Below are 21,171 nucleotides of genomic sequence, written 5' to 3' on the forward strand. Positions count from 1 at the left end.
TGGGCTGCACCAGTCTCCGTCAACAGCAGACACAGCCAACAGTCTCCTCCAAGCCGCTAAACCCCGAAGCGTTTCTCTCCTTCTGTCTGCCCAACCCGCAACACCTTTGGTCTCTGGTCTTTTCAAACTGCTACATGCCACACTCCACACCATGCTCTCTGTGCTCTTATTTATATCCTCAGGCCCTAGACCACGCCCCTCTGCGCTGCAGGAGGAAGGCCTTACCAGCTGTGGAAGCCATGCCCCTCACGAGACAATTAACAGGTGTGAACAAGCCTAAACTCAAGCTAAAATCCGACACCTGGGATTAGAACAAAAACATATTTACACAACACAACTGAATTTACAAAGAAGCCCAAACTTCCATTATAAAACATCTCAATCTTACTCCATACATCTTACAGCTAGGTGTCTTAAAAGGCGTCCTCAGAAAAATCCCAAGTTATATGAAGTAATTATTAGTAAGCAGCAGTAGCAAAGGAAAGAAAATTTTACCAATCACAGTGATTTCCATCAGAAAATACTAATGTGCTATACTGATGGATTTTGGTCACAGTTGTCCCTTCTGTGTCACAAGATTTGGGGACATGTCAGTAATGCCCAAAACATAATTCTTAATGTAAACCCCATTAGAAGGCCTTCTTCTAAAATCTTTCCCATCTTTACTTTCCCACTCTTTTCTCTCTTTTCCTCTATGCCTGTTTGCTCTCTTGGTTGTTGAGGTAAGTCTAAAGGTTGTTACATTTGGCATGTGACTTCAGGACCTGCCCAGGGGGGTGGGGGGGTGGGGGAAATCATTAAGTCTCGCATGTTGGTAGATACTGGATCCAGTCATTAGTGTGTTACTGTCATGATGCCAATGTGCCACATGTTGCAGGCATGTGTTCCAGCCTAGCATTACCTGAAAGTGGTAGAACCTGAAAGAGGTCATGGGGACATGACCCTGAAGGGGCAGTGAGACCTCAGTGTCTTCCCCTTCCTCTGTCCTCCTTCCCAACACAAGGTGGGTTAGTCTGCTCTGTCATACACTCTCAACACAATGTGTGGCTTTGCTCCAAGCCTATACAACAGGGCTAATGGGTAATAGACTGAAACTCTAAAAGTATAAGACAAGAAAAACTCTTTGTCCGTATAAGTTGACTGTTTCAGATGTTCCTTATAGTCAAGAAAAAAATGACCATTATATATGAGTCTTTCTTTGGGATGAAACATTTCTGGCTCTTATCACATAAAGCCTTTACGGCTTAAATCACTATATACCTTTGATATCCCTAAATTATGACAAACTCTATGAAGTTGAGGGTAATATTCTTAGGGCCTGAAAAATGTTTTGTTTTTCATTTTGATCATTAAAAACGCACTTAATACAATTATATTCTAGGACACCTGTTTCCAGAACAGCTAGACTTCACTCTGTGCATGCATTTTGAAGGTGCCAAGAAAGAAGAGAGGCCGGTGAAGACTGTGCTTCCCAGGTAGGAGGCTGCAGACACAGCCCCGTTAGCTGCACTCATACCCATGGGAAACTGAGGCTGAGGAGGTTGAATTTCATGTTTTGCAGAAGCTGCCAAATCCCCAACTTTCACTTCTGACAGTTTGCTGATCTTCATAGTAGCCTTAATTTAGTTTAATTCTTATGGAAAGTTAAATAATGACGGTTTTATAATTAAATTAAACTGCTTAAAAGGCTAGGCATTTGTTTCATTATTAATCACAATAAAAAGAGTCTGATCTAAAACTGCTGATAATAACATTTCATTATAATCTCAAAACAAGTGTCACTTTTATGAAATGTGAGTGAATAACTGGAAAATGTGGAGTGACATTTGAGACTCTGTGTAGCTTCTATTTATTTTATTCATACTTAATTCAAAATTCAAAGAGAGGGAGAGAATATGTTCTGTAAATATAAAAAATCTTAAAACCAGAGGAAAAATTGCTTTCACTTATTCAGGCTTCTAAATTCATCTGGAAAGAAACTGTATCTCTGGGATGTTCACTCTTTGTCAAACAAAGCAAAGAGTTTTGAGACAATCATGTGGCTTAGTGGTAGAGCACATGTTCAGTATGCATGAGGCTCTGGCACAAAAAAAAAAAAAATGTCTTTGGATTCATAGCACATAGGTAAGCCCTGCATAATCTGTGTTTCATCCTCCACGTATCAAAGTAACCCAATTATTTATTTCTATGAAACTAATTCCACTTGACTCTAACATTGCCAATAAAACTTGATAGTGTATTATCTGAATGCTGGAAATCTGAACTTTTCTGGTAGACATGGTGGAAAATGTGTGTTGTCTGAGCTACTCTGGATGCCAAGGTAGGAGTACCACGTACGCCTAGGAGTTCAAAGACAGCCCAAGTGACATAGTAAGAATCAGTGTCAAAGAAAGGAGGAGTCTGGTTGATACAGCTCAGTGGCAGAACACTTGTCTAGCATGCATGAGGCCCTGGATTCCTTCTCAATATCATTTTAAATTTTGGCATGGCAGAATAATACAAAAGAAACTAAAAATGAACACAAACACTTCCTCAACGTAACGCTCTGTCAGGGCTGACTAGAGGAATTAACCTGGAGGCAGCACATTGCAGATGTTCCTGCTCCGTGGGCAGAAGGCTGTAAACGACTGCACTGGAGGTCTTGTTAGCTCAAGAACTAGAGGAGTCAGAAGACAGACATTTTCCTTGACTGTGTTCTCTTTCTCACTCCTTTGCTCGAGCTGCCATGTTGGGCCTTCTAGCCAAATGCCCTTCTCCCCCATCTGTGCTGGGACCCATCCTGACACCTTGTAAGGGTGCCATCATCCATACTCCAAGTCCCCAGACCCTGTAGTAGTTTGCTGATGCTGACATAAGAAGCGTATTTGCATACCTGCCTCACCTTCTCCCTTTGACAGAAATTCATTATAGGCCAGCACAATGCACAAAACATATGGCTGCTGGATTAGAGCAGCAAGTGAAGTCTAAGGCAATGGGGCCCTAAACCTGTCAAGGTTTTGTTTTCTTCAAAATCTGATCTGTCCTCTTTCTATAAAAATGTATGTAAATGGCCATATTAAGGTGATTAGTGTAAAGAATTAGAAGCAACACACAAAAAAAAATGCTTAAGATAATGTTCACTGAAAAGAGAGAAAATAAGATTATACCCAGGCTATGTTTACAACAAACAATATCATAGCCCCATATTTATAAAAGGCAGAAAGTAAAACAGAGAATCAATGTGCTTTATTTTATGATAGAGTCACTGGCTTTGGTCAATGTGCATGTGCTTGTACAGTAAACACTGTTTTAAATGTATACACAGGTATTAATTAGTAACATTCATGCTGGATATTGGTGCTAATATTTCTGAGCCATTACAGCATGCTGTAGCTGTCCTACATCTAATGCCTGTCAGCTTGCTGGCCTGCAGGGACACATTCAAATAACTGCTTCCGCCTGATAGCAAGCAGACTTGCCGGCTTGGCAGGTAAGTAGACACTGTGAAAGCTCAGCAGGCCAGCCTGGTGAGTCAACATTTAAAGTTATTATCAGTATACAGAATTCAGCTTACAGTTTCAAATTCCTCTGCAAAGAAGAAAGTCTGTTAACACACACTTAGTTCATGAGGTGAATTACTTCTCAATGGCTGTGTTTTGTTTTTTATTTATGCTTTTATGTGTTCGATAGGCTTAGACCAATACTTTTAATTGATACCGATTACTATTCCTATTTGTCATTTAATTCTTGAACAATTCCTATGGTGAAAAGAATGGTCACCTTTGCCGGAAAATTATAAGTAAAACCCAATCATAAGATTATGCATATGAATATATATGTATGCTTCTATGTTTTAGTCAGAGGTGTACATATCTGTCACACATACACACACAAATAACTGGGAGAGCATTAACACACAGTGAGCACTGCAGGCCAGGGGGCCTTGACCCACTACCCCTCCACACTGACATAGAGCTGGTTCTCTGTGAAGACAAGGCAAAAGCACACATTTATTTTTTTATGGCTAGTTTTGTAAATTTTACTAACACAATGCTGACTTAAATGAAAAGCTTATTTGGCACAGTGCTTTAGAAAAATAAGCTCAATAATTTGAGACCTTTATTAAGCGGAGATGTGAAATTATCTGTATAATCCAATGAAGTTTCCTCTGAACCCAAGCATCACCCAGGACCAGAACAAAAGACAGTGGATTATTAAACAGACGCTAGGTTGAAGAATTTTCTCAAAAATCTCAGTTAGGCTATGATAGGAACACAAATTTCTCTAAGTATGCTGAACAACGCTTGAGGGCATACTTAGGGAAGTTTTATTACATCGCACACGTGGAACCAGATTCTCCCTCGTGGGATGCAGCCAGCGTGAAGTTCACACTACATTAATTTGCACTTGTCGATATGCTGCTTTGCAAGTATTCTTACGGCATGTTCAAATGCGTATTCTGACTTCTCGGCTAGAATATAAACTCCCCAAGGGCAGGACCTGGGCTTGCAGTTACTTCCCCCCAGTGTCTAGTAAGCTGGTCTGGGTAAGCCATGCCCCCAGGAGCTGTCATGTGACAGAGGAGAAGGCATGGGAATGTGTAAGACTGCAGCACTGAAAGGGAGCGTGAAGAAGACTGGCGAGCAGTGCTGTCATCACCAGGACCGCGTGACTGCATGCGCTAAAGCCATGCCCATGTGGCCCCCTCCCAGGCACTCAGTAGAGGGAGAAGTGTGATGGCAGGTGGTAGCTGGGTAAGTCTCTGAAGTCTAGCTCCCAGACGTCACCATTATCTCAGGCTGCTGAAGACCGTATACAGCTTCAGAGAGATCCAAGCTGCAAGAGATTGACTCTAATCTGTAGGTGTTAACGTTACAAGTAGAAAAGACTAACACTACTGTTACCCACTTCCAACGGATACGATGGTCTATTGCTGGGATGTTCCCAGACTTAGACAGCGGACTCCAGAGGCCCATAACCTAGGTCCTGAGGTACATCACACTGTCACTGTATAAGAGAAAAGAACACTATCTCGGGGAAGCTCATTTAATGGCCAATCGCAACAGTTTATTCCAATTTTCCTAACTGCTGCACCTCCAGTTGCTGTAGTTAAACTGCTGTGGTCCTGACTTTCCACACTAAACACTGAGATCAGATCTTCCTAGAAAGAATCAGTCCAAACCCTGAACATCCTGACACAGGATTTCAGACTTGTCCACCTAAAAAGTGCAACTCACCAACCTTCCTTTGTTCTTATTTCTCTGGTCTTAAATGGGCCTGATTTGTAGGAGCTCTGATGTTTCCTTTGGTCTCTTTGCAGAACTGCATAGACAGATTTCCTCCAAACATCTAATGAACTGATTTTAAGAACTAATTCCCGTGCTGACACACTCAATGCACAATTTCAGTTCTAAAGTGCTGACTCATACTGATATAGAGATGAGCAACTTCTAAAGCCTTTTTTGTTGTTTTTGTTCTAATTTTTCTAAGCAAAAATCTCTGATGTTTTTATTTAGTATATGTGACTGTACTCTTAAGTATGTGCTTTGATTACTTTGTGAAGGTACTTGAGATATTAAATGCTTCCTACTTAATGGTAAGTGTCACGCTAAAGTTCCATCGTGTATATGCAGTACAACAAAGAAAAGCTTTGTCTGCTTTCTTACTTCTAAAAAATAAAATTTATATTAACCTATAAATTAAATTGTAAAGAAATAGTAATGCTCTATTTATATTTTTATCTAAGCCACATGGCATTATTAATAAGCCATGCGCCACAGCCAGTTGTGTGCTCATCTGGAAACGCTATTAGATGACGGAGAGAGCAGAGATAGGCATACGCCTTGCCCTGTAAGGTATTCTAAAACCAGTAAGTTAGAATAAGTTAGACCTCAAGGCTGATGATCCCCAGCAGGGCATTCTAGAAGGAGAAAAGAACCTCCATGCCTCAAAGGAAGGTGGGCAACCTCTTCCTATAGAGGTTAGAAACAGTGATAATATTTGGGTTTTGTAGGCTATGTGGTCTTTCCCGCATCTTCTCAGCTCTGCTTTTTTTCCCCCAAAAGATTTACTTGTATTATTTTTAACTCTGTGCATACAGGTGGGTGAGTGTGCATGTGACTGTAGGGTCCAGCAGAGGTCAGGGGTGCTGGGCACCCTAGAGGTGGAGTTACAGGAAGTTGTGAGCGGCCACCGTGGCCTGAGACTAAACACTGCTCTTCTGCCAGAGCAGCATGTGCTCTCAACAGCTGGGCCCCACTCAGCTCTGCTCTTGTACCAGGGAAGAAGCTAAAGCAATGCATAAATACTGTTTCTGTGTTTTCATAAAACTTCTCTTTTAGAACTATGCCGGGAGCAGACCTGGCATGAGGCTCAGCTAACCAACTCTTCTCTGCTACAAGGAGAATGGCCCTCAGGTAGAAGCCTGGCGTGCACACCTCATCACTGTCAGCCCCGCAGGGCTGTGGAGGCCATGTTCTCAGTGCAGCCTCACAGACAGTTCTGCAACTGAGTGAGATCCAGAGCTGAGAACAGCCTGGGCTACAGAACATAGCAAGCTCCAGACTCGCCTGGGATACATGGTGAGATCTTATGTCACAAAACCCAAACACAACAACAACAAACGGGGGAGGGGAGAGGGCTACCACCTGCAACTTATGGCTCCATGATCAATGTTTTCCATTATGGTGACCTTTATCTTGGGGTTGATAGTTTGCCCACAGTCTGATGGGCCAATGGAACTTAAGCACACCTACATGGTGGTCACTGCAGTTCTAGAACAGTTCTCAGAAAGGTGTCCTCCTCCAGTTTCTGCCTGGTCCCAGCCTAACTTTTGCTGGGACCTCCACCAGAGTGGAAGCAGGTCCGGTAAGTGGAGGAAGCTTGTGATGCGCAGTTGTCTTTGCTCCTAGCAGGAGCCTAGAGATGAACTCTGGTCGTTGGATGTGTACATATACGTGCACATGTCAGGACAGGACATGGAAGTGGCCGTCCGTGCCCTAGGCTTCAGTGTGAAGCAAATATAGGTATCCCAGGGAGGAGGCTGCAGTCCTGTGGGTCTTCTACCTGCTCCCCTTAAAGTAGAGGAGACTGACTCCCACACTAGCCTAACGGCCCTGGTGCCTGGGAGAAAAGAGAGCCTGAGATGTCTGGGGCAGCTGAGTCAGTCAGAAGGACACTTGCTGTGCATCATGAGGACTTGAATTTGACACCAGAACCCAGAAAAAAAAATGTCAGGCATAGGGGGCAGTTGTTTTGTTTTGAAGTTAAACATTCCCTACTTTTTTTTTTTTAATTCCTGGTACCCCCACCATCTCCCAAGTTTCCTCCACAAAGTTGCCATATCCATTTCCCTGAATTCTCTGTGACCAGCAGACTGCATCTCTTGTTTAGAAACAGTCCCTTTCACTTTACAATTATGGTCACTGACAGCATGGTATTTCTGAACAAAAATTCACCAGCTGTGTTAGGATCATCAAAAGTTACAAAGGCAAATCCTCTTTTTTTCCCACTCTGACTGACTTGCAGAACTTGGATAGTTTCAATCTGCCATACTTTTCAAAACAGCCTCTCAGGTTATATTCTTTGGTACCTTAACACTATTAAATTTTTTTCTTCACTGTTCAGCAGGCTCTGGGCTTTTCAGACTCCTCTCTAATAATGGCTCTCATTAGCTCCACCACTGCCCGTCAACCCTGTGTAATCCAGTGCACACTGCTTCAGTCACCTCTTCAACACAAGAGCAAGTTACAAAACGAAACCCAACGGAATGTTCTGTCAGGGCCCGCATCACCACACAGTCTGTGGGTGTGCCCCATCTCGCAAAATGTTCTCTTAACCTATCATCTGCAGTTTCAAAGCTCAGACCACCAAGAACCAGCTTTCTCAACTGCTGTGTCTTCTCTGGAACATGCCTCCTACTCCCTCGCCAGCAGCAACGGCCAGAGTTGAGCTGAGCTGGATGTGACAGAGCAAGAGTTTTACCTCCATTTTGAGACCAGACTCTTATAACTGTATTTTTTTTTTAAATAAGACCAAGAGGAAGACATGGTGGGGGTTTGTAATCCCCTTCCTAGTGCAGTGGAGACAGGATGGTCTCTAAGGCTTGCTGGAGAGCCCATCTAGTATGAGTGGTGAACTTCAGACTAAAAGGAGAGACTCTGTTCTCAGAGAAGGTTGACAGCATTCCCAAGGATGCCATAGAGGTCATCCTCTGTCTTTCACATGCATGTGTGTACACATGAACACACACACACACACGCAGAGCTTACAAGCTGATAGATCACATATGCACGTTCAGTTATAGGTTACCTATGAGGTTTTACACCTAGTATGTACACCCTTATGCTATATATATTTAGTCCCTAATTAAATAACAAATTTAATGATGAGGAGTAGAGCATAAAGAAGAGGAAGAGTACAAGAGACTAAAGAATAAAGAAAAGGAAAAAAGGGGGGGAAAAGCCTTCCTCTTAGAATGCCTTTACTATCATTTTTATCTTTTCTGAACAAAAAGTCCTATATTTTTACTTGTCCTGGGCCTTGATCAAAGGTTAGGAGCAATAATTAAACATCTTTGAGACTCAACTATCCAATTGAAACTGACCAAAAAAATTCCCACAACGTATCCCTCATTTCAAATCAGCTAACCTGGCAATGCCAGGGTTTCCTAAAAGTTCCTAAACTTTAAACATAGGGCTCTAAAATGATGTAGCTTGCATTTCAGAGTCTCTGGCCCCTTCTGGAATCTGATGGGCATCAAGCGGCATGGTGGCCACTTGCTCCAACAGTGCATCAGACGAGGAAGGCGCTGCTCCGTTAGGGCCAACTGGCCGTTTTAGGAGTACAAAGCACACAGGGAAAGCCTTCTGTGGGGAACGGAATAGATTATAAAGTTGAAATTTTTACTACGTGTCCTTTCACTTCCTTTAAAGAAGACAGTGCTGCAGCATTTGAACAGACAGAGGCACACATGCTTAGCATTTTGGAATAAAGCAACTACGAAATTATTTCTGAGACAGGGAAATGTGAACATGGGTTTGGTGTTACTTGCTACTAATTATTGTTAATAACCTTTAGTGTGATAATATGATAATATGAAATTTTCTCTCATAGATAAACAATAATGTATTTGTAGGTGAAATCGAGTGTCTGCGGTTTGTTTTAAATATTTATGCAAAAGGAGACGAGGAAGACAGTGAGAAGGAGGAATTAGAAAAAAATAAGATAGAAAAATACGATAATGAAGGTGAAGTTAAGAGAAAAAATTGTGAACTGGATGGAACAGGATTGACACATCAGGAATGTACATACTCGTAATATGTAGGTTGTTTATGATATTCCTTTTGTTTCATATGCTTTTAAATTCTCATGATGGGGTGTGTGTGTGTGTATGTGTGTGTATGTGTGTGTGTGTGTGTGTGTGTGTGTGTGTGTATGTGTATGTGTGTGCGTGTGTACCTGATATTTGAAGGAAAAAAAGAGAAAGAAACAAACAAAGAAAGTAAGGGAGGAAGAAATCAAGACACAAAGTTCCCAATCTGCACACCAAATGGCTTTTGTTTTCGTGGCGCAGAAGCAGCTCCGGAGACTGACAGCAGCTCTCTAAGCTGGAGCTGGAGCAATACAAAGGAGCTGACAGGAAGGGTAACTCACCCATGGGTCCCGACAGAATAAAAAAAGAAAAGAAGAAAGTGGGCGGAAGAGGCAGCCATTGTTCCTCCTCTAACCTTTCTTTCTAATTATGCCAGAGTCAAGGCTCAGGTCACAAGGAAAATCATTTTGGTGGTCAACCATTTGCCCTGTTTTGTATACATCAAAGAGGCCCTTGTTCTCACCACATTCCGATCTCACAGTTTCCCACCTACTTTCAAAACCTATCAAGTGGTCAGATTAGCTAAAATATGAATAAAATGACCACATTATGGGGAACACCTGTTTTCAAACCAAGAGACAGCCTTCTGGTTATGATGACTGTAGGATATATAAGGCTTTAAAACTAAATATGCTTTATACCATTGTAGGTATTTCAGATAAATGCTAGACATGTCCAGCTTTTCAAAACTAAATGTAAATTTCTCTCCTGGGTGCAGATGGTGGCCAAGCTAAATAGCTCTTCGGTCTTACAGACAGAAGGTCAGGTCATGGCTGAGAGACCAAAGAACAATTGCTGCTTTGCTGCTCCAAATCATCCAGGGAATGAGATGTACCACTTTCTACAACTGCGTGTTCAGTGCAAAACAGTTATAAAGAAGACCTACAAGGTCTTCCGTCTTCTGTCTCAGATTCTGTCCAGGGAGAAACAGTACCAGGTAACATCTCCTCAGCCGCCAGTTTCCTCCTTCTCCACTGAAACTGCATCACTAAAAACCACTAGGGAAAAAGGATTTCAGTACATCGGGGAACAGTGACACAGGAAAACCATTCCTTCAACTTCAGCCTCTGCACCAGTGCGGCTTTATTAAAAATAAGATAGTATGCTAAAATAACAGGCACTGGCAGTGATAAACGAGGTTCTGCATTTCCAAGCGATGCTCTCTTCTTGTTAGGGGATTGTTTTCTAATCACTAAAATATAACATAATTTTAAATCATTCCAAATCCCTTTTGTTCTGTGTTCTGTTTGTCAAAAATGTTATACTTCTAAAGTGCTATTTAATAACTCAAAAGATATTTAATATTACAGAGTGTGCCAACGGGACTGTAAAAACCTGTAGGCTATCAAAAGAGAAGTACGCTTAGCAGTCCTAGGCTTCAGTCACTGACTGAAAGAGCTCTCCATTCCACTATCAGGTACGCCCCCAACTGGACAAAATGAAATCTGCACACGGCAATATTAAAAGATCTCAGATTGCGCATGGAGAGGTATAAAAACTACTTTTATTCTGGTTGCTTGGGTTTCAATTTAGTGCTAAGGGTTTCAGCTGTGATTTGAAATTTTTTGCACAAAACTTCATTAGCACTTTCATATTTAGTGCGTTTCCCAATTGCCTCTATGTCATTTGTCATCAACAGCTGATGGGTTGAAAGGGAAAATATGTTGAAAATATGATAGAAAGCCTTGATTAGAAATATGTTGTAAAATTATTTGGAGCAACTTACTTCTAAATTGTAAGGCTCACTCTAAATTATTGATACTGATACCTCAGTCTTATTATTTTACTAGAATACACAATCTGCTTTTCCTGGCTATAAAGAATGCAAATCTTCAATGGCCTATAAAGTAACATAAAAACAGAACATCAAGAGTCAATCTGCCATAACTTTTTCTTTAAAAGCTTTCCTCAGAGTCAATTAAAATTGGAGTATCTATACAATCTCAACAGAGTTATAAGATAAAACATCTGTTCAAACTGAAATGGAAGCAAGTAGCATTTTCCCTAACCTTTCTAATTCACTGTAGCTCAGCTTCTCGAGCAAATGCATTCATGGCTATCTTAGTTAAAACTGATCCAATTCTGCCAACCATCAATTTGATTGACATATTTACATATCAACTCATCTCATCTTACAAATTTTAAAGTTTCCCATTTAAAATTGGATGCAAGTTGGCATCTTTCAAGAACTTTATGTACGTATATTTTAGGTTCAAACTGTGCATTAGAACATTTTTTAAACTTTTCTAAGTAATAGATACACATCCAAATGTATATTTATGAACTGTCAAATTGGAATTTCATATGCAAGCAGTTGTATTCTCACCATTTCATGTCAGGCAGCTATAAATGAAATTCTTTTAATAGTATAAACTGGGCCTTTACATTAGTTTGAAACAATATAAGAGAAATAAACAGCTTAGGGATAAAAACACACCAACTTCAGAAAACACGTCACTGACATTTTAACAGCTGCCTGTGCGTGTGTCTTCCCTTACCTGATCTTTAATTTCAAGATCCTTTTGAGATTTTGCTTTATATTCTCTGTGTTCCTTCTCTGCCTCATCCTTCTGCATTTTGGTTTTATTCAACTGAAAGCGCATCTCTCCACACACCTGTTAGATTGTAAAAAACGGATCAATACCTCTGGAATCCACAGAGCAATGCCTACAGTGAGATCTTTTGGTGCCCCCTAGCGGACACACAGATAAAGTACAGCAAGACTTTTCTAAGACAGTGTTGAGTATGTTTTAGGAATTATTGAGAGATGGCTCAGCAGGTAGCGACGCTTGCCACCAAGGTTGATAACGTGAGCTCAATTTCAGGGTCCCTCATGGAAGAAGAGAATCTATTCCTTCAAGTTGTCTCCTTAGTTCCATGAATGCCACAACACACACACACACACTCAATTAATCAAAAATAGTAAAATGCATAACTAAGAAATTGAAGTAAAATTTCAGGATTATTTCATATTAAATAGTTTCAAATGAATATCATCAACAAAAGGCACTAAAATTAGACTAGCTAAAATTAGTAATTAAAAGTTAAAGTATGTTATTATTCACCCATAAGGTAAAACATTATCTCTATATTATTAAATATTTCTTAAAATACTTCATCAGCTAAGCCTTTAAGGAAAATTTTATAAGAATTTTTCTTTGCTAATAAACGATATTATTAATATTTAGGTGTATAATACCAGAATTTACTGTTAACCTTAATAGATAGCATCAATCTTACTGTTCTAGGTATACAATATGACATAAACACTATAAAATAACTTCTAGTAAAACTCATATGCTGGCTTTTAAGAATGCTCTACAATTATAACAAAGCCTTCTATATAAGCTGAAAATATACATTCAAAGTAAAATAACTGTGGTTTTTTATCAGATAATTCATACATATAATATCTTTAAAATGTTTCAAAACATTCTGTATACAATTTATTTTTCTCTAATCAAGGTCACTCACATAGAGAAAAATAGAATTATCAGAAAAATCTAAATAAAGAAATGATGGCTCTTTGCTGTAACCAAGAACCTGTAGAAAATTGAGTTAAATCACAGTTGTTTTTCTTCTTTTCAAATCTTGTTTTTTAATGGTTGTATATTATTCAATGGTTATTCTTGCCTGTAACTTTTCAATTTGGCATTTCTTCAAAAATGAAAGTTTTAAGGCCAGGAGTGGTGACACACGCCTTTAATCCCAGCACTTGGGACGTAGAAGCAGGCAGATCTCTGAGTTTGAGGCCAGCCTGGTCTACAAAGAGAGTCCAGCACAGTCAGGGCTGTTACACAGAGAAACTCTATCTCAAAAAACCAAAAAATAAAAAATAAAAAAAAGTTTTAGAATATTGAGAAATTAGTTTCATTATTCCTGAGATATTAAAATAGAGCAAAGAATGAACATACATGCCTTCCTTTGCTCAAATAAAAAGCTCTTTAGAAACAATAAAGGCAATAGAGTTTAAAAGTTATGACAAGATGGAAACACAGCCAACAGTGTCTCCTCAGGTGCAGCAGGAGGCAGAAGGGCGAAGACGCATGTACACTCACACACATGCACACACATGATGCACACAAGTCTATCTTCAATGCATAAGAGTTGGTTCTTCCATTCAAAAAATTGTAAACTGAAAACGCTAAATAAAATTGAAGAGTTATAGAAAAATCTCTCACGTGTTCCAAACTGTTTGGCTTCAGGAGGTCTACAGATGAAGTGAACAATTCTCAATTTATAACATCAGAAAGTAACAACTTCTCAAGTGTGATGAGCAGTGACGTGTGTCTAAATGTACTCATTAACAAATGTCTGATGCTAGTCTTCTAAAAGGCCATTTTATTCTTTCATTTTAAGTCATTTTCTTAGTCTTTTCATCTCATTGCTTACTATATTCATCCACAACACTTAAACTTCTTCTAAAATAAACCTAAGCCAGAATTATTATCTCAGGGTCGGAAGCTATTTCGAAGTCATTTACTGTAATGTGTCACTCTCCGATGCTTGAATCCTTTTGGGCAGCTGTAGAGACAAGAACTCGTCTGTTACATCACTAGTAGTCCCGCGTGTCACTCTCCTGCCCCTGAGGCCTGGGATAAGAACTCTTCATCCCATCACCACGCGTCACCAACAGAGGGGTTTCCTACACAGAACTGCACAAAGTCCCACGGGGCTCACTTCAAACCTGCAGGCCAGTTCCTCTGCAGACCCCGCTTGCACCCTGATCTCCAGACAGACATGGCAGGCATGCTGGCTAACAGAAGCGTCTTAGATTTCTTCATTAGCCAGCATGATTTTTGGAAGTGGAGAATTAGAGAGGGAAGAGAAATAGCTCTTTCTGTAAGTTGTGTGTGTAAGCATGAATTAATGTATAAGATAAAAATAATTATGGTTAATTAAATATAAAGCAATGGAAATATATCACAGTTTAAGGAGATAGGTTGTCATGTTAAAAGTTATCTGTGAATTTAGTGATAAAGGATGAATTTATTTCATTTGTATATTATGTATGGCACGATTTGGCTTCTTACTAGCCAAGTGATTTACTTAAAGTCCAGACAAACTAGCATTTCTTAAATCAATTAAAAGCCACAACATGTTTTAGATCCCACTTCATTGGTGAGTGAGGCCCAGGGCACAAATGCCACAGTATCTTAATATACACCTTAAGTATCAATAAGAGAAGAATTTATGCTACATCTAAGATTAAATTAAGACTTGGTCTAAAAAGTGGGGTACAGGAGCAGCTCTGAGGAAGGAGCGAGAAGAGGGGACGTCTCATATCAAGCACACCTTTCAGGGTGTCTTGAGCAGCTGCTGGTACAACCATCCTCAAACTGTCTACAGAGAGACTCGCTGCCAGAGAACTAACGCAGGAAGGTGAGCCTTGTTAAAGAGGCAATGAAAGCCAGAGAACTATTCACAAGTCTCTCTCCGCCAACTGATTGTTTGTTACAAATTAGCTTTGGATTTTCAGTATGATGAAGGAGGGCAGGAGGAGGGGATTTGTATAATGTCTGTTCATAAACTCTTTAAGTTGCCCTTTGTTACTCTTGAAGTATTCTTGAAGTTATTCCAAACTTCTTTCTGACAACACTCAGAGCTTTGGATTATATGAAAAATGGTTTCCGCTAGGCGTTGGTGGCCCACGTGTTTAATCCCAGCATTCTGGAGGCAGAGGCAAGCTGGATCTCTGAGTTCAGAGCCAGCCTATTAAACAGAGTGAGTTCCAGGAGGGCCAAGGCTATACAGAGAAACCTTGTGCCGGAAAACCAAAAAAGAGAAAGGAAGAAAGAAAAAAAGAGAGAAAGAAAGAAAGGAAGGAAGGAAGGAAGGAAGGAAGGAAGAAACAAAAAAAGAAACAAACACAGAGAAAAATGGTTTCTGAGTAGGTAAGAGGGCTCAGAGGGTATGGGAAACCCTGAGGTAGATCCCCCGCGGAAAGAGAACACTGACTCTGACTCGCACAGGAGCACCACAGCACATATGTACCCACCCTCTTAGCACACACACACACAGAATAATAAAAATAATAAATAAATAAATTTAAAAGAAAAATGTTTTCAAAGAAAGTATGTACTTAGGCAATCCTTAAAGCAAAACTTGCTCAGACCTTTGTGACGTCCACTTCCTGAGATGCAAGCTGGCTCTGCAGCTCCTCCAGCTGACTGACAGCGGAAATCTTCTCCCTTGTAACCTTTTCAACCTGGGCCTCCAGCTTGGCAATGTTCTCAGAGAGGATCAACATCTGTGAGACAAAACAGAACAAGACAAGATCTCAGCAATGGTATCTGAAATAAAAATATTAAGAAGTCGTTTCATTAGGGTCAGTGTCTGCACAGTGCCTGGGCTTTATTTCTCTGTGGGTTAGATATGTCCACTTCTCTAAGCCCTCAGCTTGCTGGCCTCATAACCTCAAGTGCTCCTTCTACCTGGTCCACTCCCTGGCCTGGAAGCTTACAGGGAGATGCTGTAAAGGTTGGCTGAAGCCCTGAGACAGCAGATGGTAAGTTACAGAACAGGCTGCAATGGCGGCATTTCTAAGGGGCACGGGGGAAGCAGGGACCCTTACGTCCTTTCCCACATGGACATTACCCATTAGAAAGGATCAGCTGAAGTGAGCAAGAGAGAGGGACTGAATAGATAGAGGAGATTCCCTTCCCCCAAATCAACATAGGGGGTCACTGCAGTTCCTCCGTTGACAAGCCCCACTTATCCTCCAATTATTTAGTGTTCCTCAGTCCTGCCAGGAAGCAGATGTACAACTGTCTCCTGTCTTCCAGGAAGCCCTCCTTGACTTCCGGTTCCCAGCACAGTGCAAGGGGTCTGTCATACCTCAGGGCTGCTACTCAGCTGCTGTGCGTGGGAACACTCACGCCTGCTCTCCGGACCTGTTTCCATTCATGCCATCCTGGTTGCTTAATATTCTGATAGTTACACTGGCATGCACTCCTACAGCAAGTTCAGCATCTACACCTCCTCCTCTATATGCTGCGGTCATGGTACTTAATTGCACCATTTCATTGTTTTTAGCTGTCTCTTTGCTTTTTTTTTTTTTTTTTTTTTGACTACAAGTTCCTCAAGGGCACATTCATTAAAAGGCACCAAATGTTCCCTGACTGTATGGATGAATAATTAGGATAAATGGCTTTTCTGAGGGGGTCGGTAGATAGAACCAAGCCCTACTTTTTCTCCTCAGGATTAAAAATGCTTTCTAGTCCTTAGACTTAACGGCTTTGCTCTGTCTCAGGGACTCCAACTTTTCCGTGCTACCTTTTTAGTTGGAGTAACACACTGAAAATGAAGGAAGGCACCCTAACCCAGAACAGCGCATGTGGGCACATCTACCCCATCTGCTAAAGAAGGGGACAGCGATGCTTGGGCGCTAGCATGGTCCTCGACATGGGTGCGTTGTTCTATAATTGAAACAACTAAAATTTGGTCATACAAATAAGCTGAATTAAACTTTTTGGTTCATACATGCAAAAAATACTAGTGGAACAAGAGACAATATTGGGGATATGGGGATAAATATGATCAAAACATACACATTCCTGAAAACATACTGATGAAACCCACTACTGTATGTAATTAATGTATGGCAATAAAACTCTTAAGATATCAATATTGAACAAAAGTTTTGGTGAATTAAGAGCTTTACAGCAATAAAATGATGTCAGGTATCTGCGTTTGAATTATATAAATAGCATACTTGACCCACATGCAAATAATGAGCCCTGAAGACACTTTCTCATTTAGAATGATTTACTAATTGACTTTTCTGAAAATCATGGAGAGCTGTATATTTAATTTATAGTCATTTACATGTCCCAAACATTAAAAGATTTTCTAAAAACTTAATTTGCACATAGATTTGCTAATAAAAAACTACAAAGTATCTTTGTGCATATTACAATCTGAACCAATAATTAAAGGTCAAAGGAAAACAAACAGAGCAAATCTAGTATCGTTTAATTTCTGTAATTTAAGAACTCAAATTAATTATTATCCATATCATAACCTGTGATTATAGGTCTTCTGGGCCCATAGAGCAGCAGTAAATTTTAGTGACAAGTTATTAAAACTAATATAGTACATATTTATGTGGTGATAAGCCTGTTAAACATATGAAGAATGCTCAGCATTTCAAGTAAATATGCAGACATTTACTTTGCTAACTGTAACTTCTGTGTCAGTTTCTATTACAAGGCATACACCAAACCCTTCCCTTGCTTGGGCCCCTCCCCCCCACCCATCATTTAGTTCTGCCTACTACCTGTCTGCTACCTCCTGTCACCCACTCCCTGAGCCGCCCCTCCTGTTGTCACGCCTTCTTTTCCCCCATGCCCACCATCTGGAAGTCAGCATTGCGCTGCAGGAGCTTCTCCAGCCACATCTGTTGCAGAGCCAGAAGTAACACGGACAGCTGCAACCCGGCTGGATGTCCAAGGCATTGACATCGGGTAAGTCCTTTAAACTTTGACAGGGCCAAGGGAGAACAAGGACACCTAGGCTGGGAGAGCTTGATCGAAGTTTCTGCAAGTGTTTCCAGTACACTGAATATTGCATGAGGTGGTAGAAGAGAAATAAGAAATCAGGGATTCTTTCAATGGGTTAGCAACTAAGAAAATGTGTAGCTGGTAGGGGGTGACCAAATAAGCATATGATAAATGAGGGACCGAACTAACAAACCAGAGTGGCTCAGAGCAAACAAGTACCATTAGTGAAGCACGAGACAAACTCACAGCACGTAACACTCACGGGGGAAAGATGCAAACATGGGCATGTGGGCAAAGGAACCTGGTCTCCTAGCGCTTCCCTCACAAGTGGGGTGGAGGAAGAAGGGCAGATGACTAAGTCCATGGAGTGTTTCTATTGTTAGGAAGTCAGGCGTGCCTGTTTTTGCACTAACTTTACAATATAAAGATTTTCCTATTAGACTGTATTCCTGAGCTTTGCAGTGTGTGTGTGTGTGTGTGTGTGTGTGTGTGTGTGTGTAGTGTGTACTTGTTTGCATGTATGCACACATGTGCATGTGGGTATGTAAATACATGTGTGCACAGTCATACTGAGGCTAGAGGTCAGCCCTGCTGTTTTCTTCAATCACTTTCTACCTTATTTTTTGAGGCAGAGTCTCTCACTGAGCCTGGAGCTCACAGACTCAGCTACACTGGCTTGCCACCAAGCCCTCAGGACTCCTTCTGCCTCTAACTTCCCAGCAGGCAGATTGCAGGTACACATGGCCATGTCTGGCTTTATCATGTGACGCTGAGATCCAAACTCAAGTCCGCATGCCTGTAAAGCAGCAAGCGCTTTACCAACTAAGCCATGTCCTATAGGAGGAATGAGACCTGCCTTAGGCAGGAGCAAGGCCTGCCTGGCCACATGCATGAGCAGAAGGGGCTTCATGTAGAGTTGGCCCAAGACTTATCTGGACATGCCCCAGCATGCCCAGTGATTGACTGCCCAGAGCCTGGTGACGTCACAATGGGAACCAAGGAGGAGGAGCCAATGGGATCCTGGGAGATGGGTATAAAGGCATGTCCTACTTCAGCAACATAGAAGTCTGCTTCCACCTCATGCTGGACTCCCAGAGTCTGTGTTGCTGACTCTGTGCCACCTCACCTCTGCCTCCAAGGGTCCTGGGCATGGGTCCCAGCAACAAGCCCCCAGCCCCAGAGGGCAGTTTTGAAAAGCAAACATTTTCTTTCTGATTCTGCAGCTACAGTTAGGCGAACTGACAGTCTCTGCTTTGTGTTTAACCACATGTGTGCTTTCACACACGTGAATTACATTATTAAGAATATAATGAGGAAACCCTTTTCATTTTGTTTCATTAAAACCTCATTCAGTAGTTTTCGTTGATAAGTTTTTATTCTGGGAATGCATTTCAAGTCTGCTTGAGGAACTGTGAAGGACCCAGAACAGAAGAGTGAGGAAGGCTGTGTGGTCTTTTGCAGGCAAGGAGAGGAGGTGGAGAGAGGAAGGAAAGGCAAGGGAAGGACAGACAGAGCTGCGTGCTTGCTAGCCCGTAGCACGTGTGCACACTCGGGAGTGTGACCATGGCCCTTGTGTTTGAAGCATCATCTCCACTACAACTCCTCAAGCTGTGCTATGCAGAAACGTCAGAGACACGAGCAACTAGGTACTTCCTATGGTCACACAAACACACGTGCATTCAAGCCTCTTTAGAGAAAGAATTGTATCAGATTTGAATTAGTAGAAATTGGATTACTTGTATTGGATTAATTTTCAGTTCCCCTGAAATGAGATTAAGAAAACTAAGCTACTTGGTCAAGTTCATTCAAGAGAAAAGGTACAGCTACAGATTATGCTCAAGCCTGTCTGTACTGACACACAGGTACAAGAAAGCTGCCTAGGAAGTCCACTGTACATGTCCTAAAAATAAAAGTGATAATAGGTAAAGGCTCAATTTTATTCCATGCCTATCATGAGACAGACATCATGGCATTTTCCTGTCAAGTGCTTAAAGCATTTGTTACTCCTGAAGAGTAAACAGGGTCCCAGAGAGGTCAAACTCGACTAACTCCCACATCCTGTTTCTCTCAATCCATGTTTCCAGCTTTCTCCTTTCTCAGTACGCAGGACTAGTCCTGAGATCAAATGTCTGCCAAAGCTTACTCCACTTGTGGAAAATGCTGCACTTCAGACACTACCATTACTCAGGAAGTAACCACCAGGGAGACAGCTGTACAAATGGCCCTGGCACGCCGCCAAGCACACTTCATCGCTCTGTTTTTCCTTCCTTTTTGAAATTCTCATCTGAATGGTTTTATATGGTGTAGCTACTGAGTCAAACGGTTTCCATGTAACAACCCTCTTCCAAATAAAAATACCCTAGGTGTGAACAATAGCTGTTTTCTTTGCAATTGATTCTATTTTCTCACATACACAATAGCCAATTCAAAAGTACACTACCCTCCATGCCTTCCTCAGGGTGAACAGAGGCCACTTCCTTCCTCAGAAGTTAGATTATAGACCCTACCTATTCTTTGGCACTCAGCTAAATTCCACCTTTCCCACAAGGCTTGTCATGATCAGTTGCAGACAGGGATCAGTTCTGACCCTCTGCCTCAGTCCTGCCTTCCCACTGCCATAAGGCCTTCATTCCCTTACTTGTGCATATTCATACTTCATTCAAAAATATATATTTGAGCTTGTTCTAAGTGAGAGGCATGTACCAAACAGTGGGGATGTTAGGTCATATATGCAAGGGACTCACAGAGAGTTAGAGAAGCCAATGGTTCAACTAGCATTTGCCATCAACTGAGCTATGAGAACCTCCAAAGAGGTGCCTAGTTCTGCTTGGGAGGCTCTGAAGGAGACCCCTTCAAAAACTCTGAAGGATCAAATAAAACAGAGATTCCTCTGGGCAGGAGGTGACACCCATGTAAAACTTTGAATAAAAACAAACAAGCAAACAAACAAAAACTAGGGCAGATTGGTTGGTCTGAACAACCGGAGAAGGGCAAGGAGGTCAGTGTAGTAGGGAAGGAAGAAAACACAGGGAGATGAGGCTGAAGAGCCAGAGAGAGAAAACGATGGAGAGCCTTCACGTTTTACTCAAGGGAACCAGAATTTTAAAGCAAGGAACTGGCACACTGAGATGCTCACCCTAAAAGATCATTCCACCTGTGACTTAAAAAAAAAGTGAGTTGAGGTTGGTTGCGATGACACCACAGGGGCTGGAAGTGCTATCCAAGGGTGAGGAAGAGGTGACAGCAGGCTGGAGAGAGGAATATAAGTGACGTGGGTAGAGAAGAGGGTGGGAGAGGAGCCAGAGGTGACAAGATCCA

The 21,171-nt window shown here is 41.4% G+C and overlaps 1 protein-coding gene across 6 annotated transcripts in view; it reads right to left on the reverse strand.

Annotated features, from left to right (window-relative positions):
- The window catches only part of SDCCAG8 (SHH signaling and ciliogenesis regulator SDCCAG8), a 204,073-nt gene that overhangs the window by 137,934 nt on the left and 44,968 nt on the right, over positions 1 to 21,171 (reverse strand). For all 6 annotated transcript variants that reach the window (XR_014774790.1, XR_014774791.1, XR_014774792.1 and 3 more), the window contains 2 exons: positions 15,468 to 15,602; positions 11,851 to 11,967 (listed from right to left, as the gene is read on the reverse strand). Coding sequence is in view for 2 of the 6 variants with exons in the window: in XM_084758220.1 (XP_084614346.1) it covers positions 11,851 to 11,967; positions 15,468 to 15,602 (252 nt within the window). In the remaining 4 variants the exon portion in view is untranslated. The remainder of the gene's footprint in view (positions 1 to 11,850; positions 11,968 to 15,467; positions 15,603 to 21,171) is intronic.

This window comes from Acomys minous (assembly GCF_964271855.1).
Source record: "Acomys minous genome assembly, chromosome: 1".
Taxonomy (NCBI): Eukaryota; Metazoa; Chordata; class Mammalia; order Rodentia; family Muridae; genus Acomys; species Acomys minous.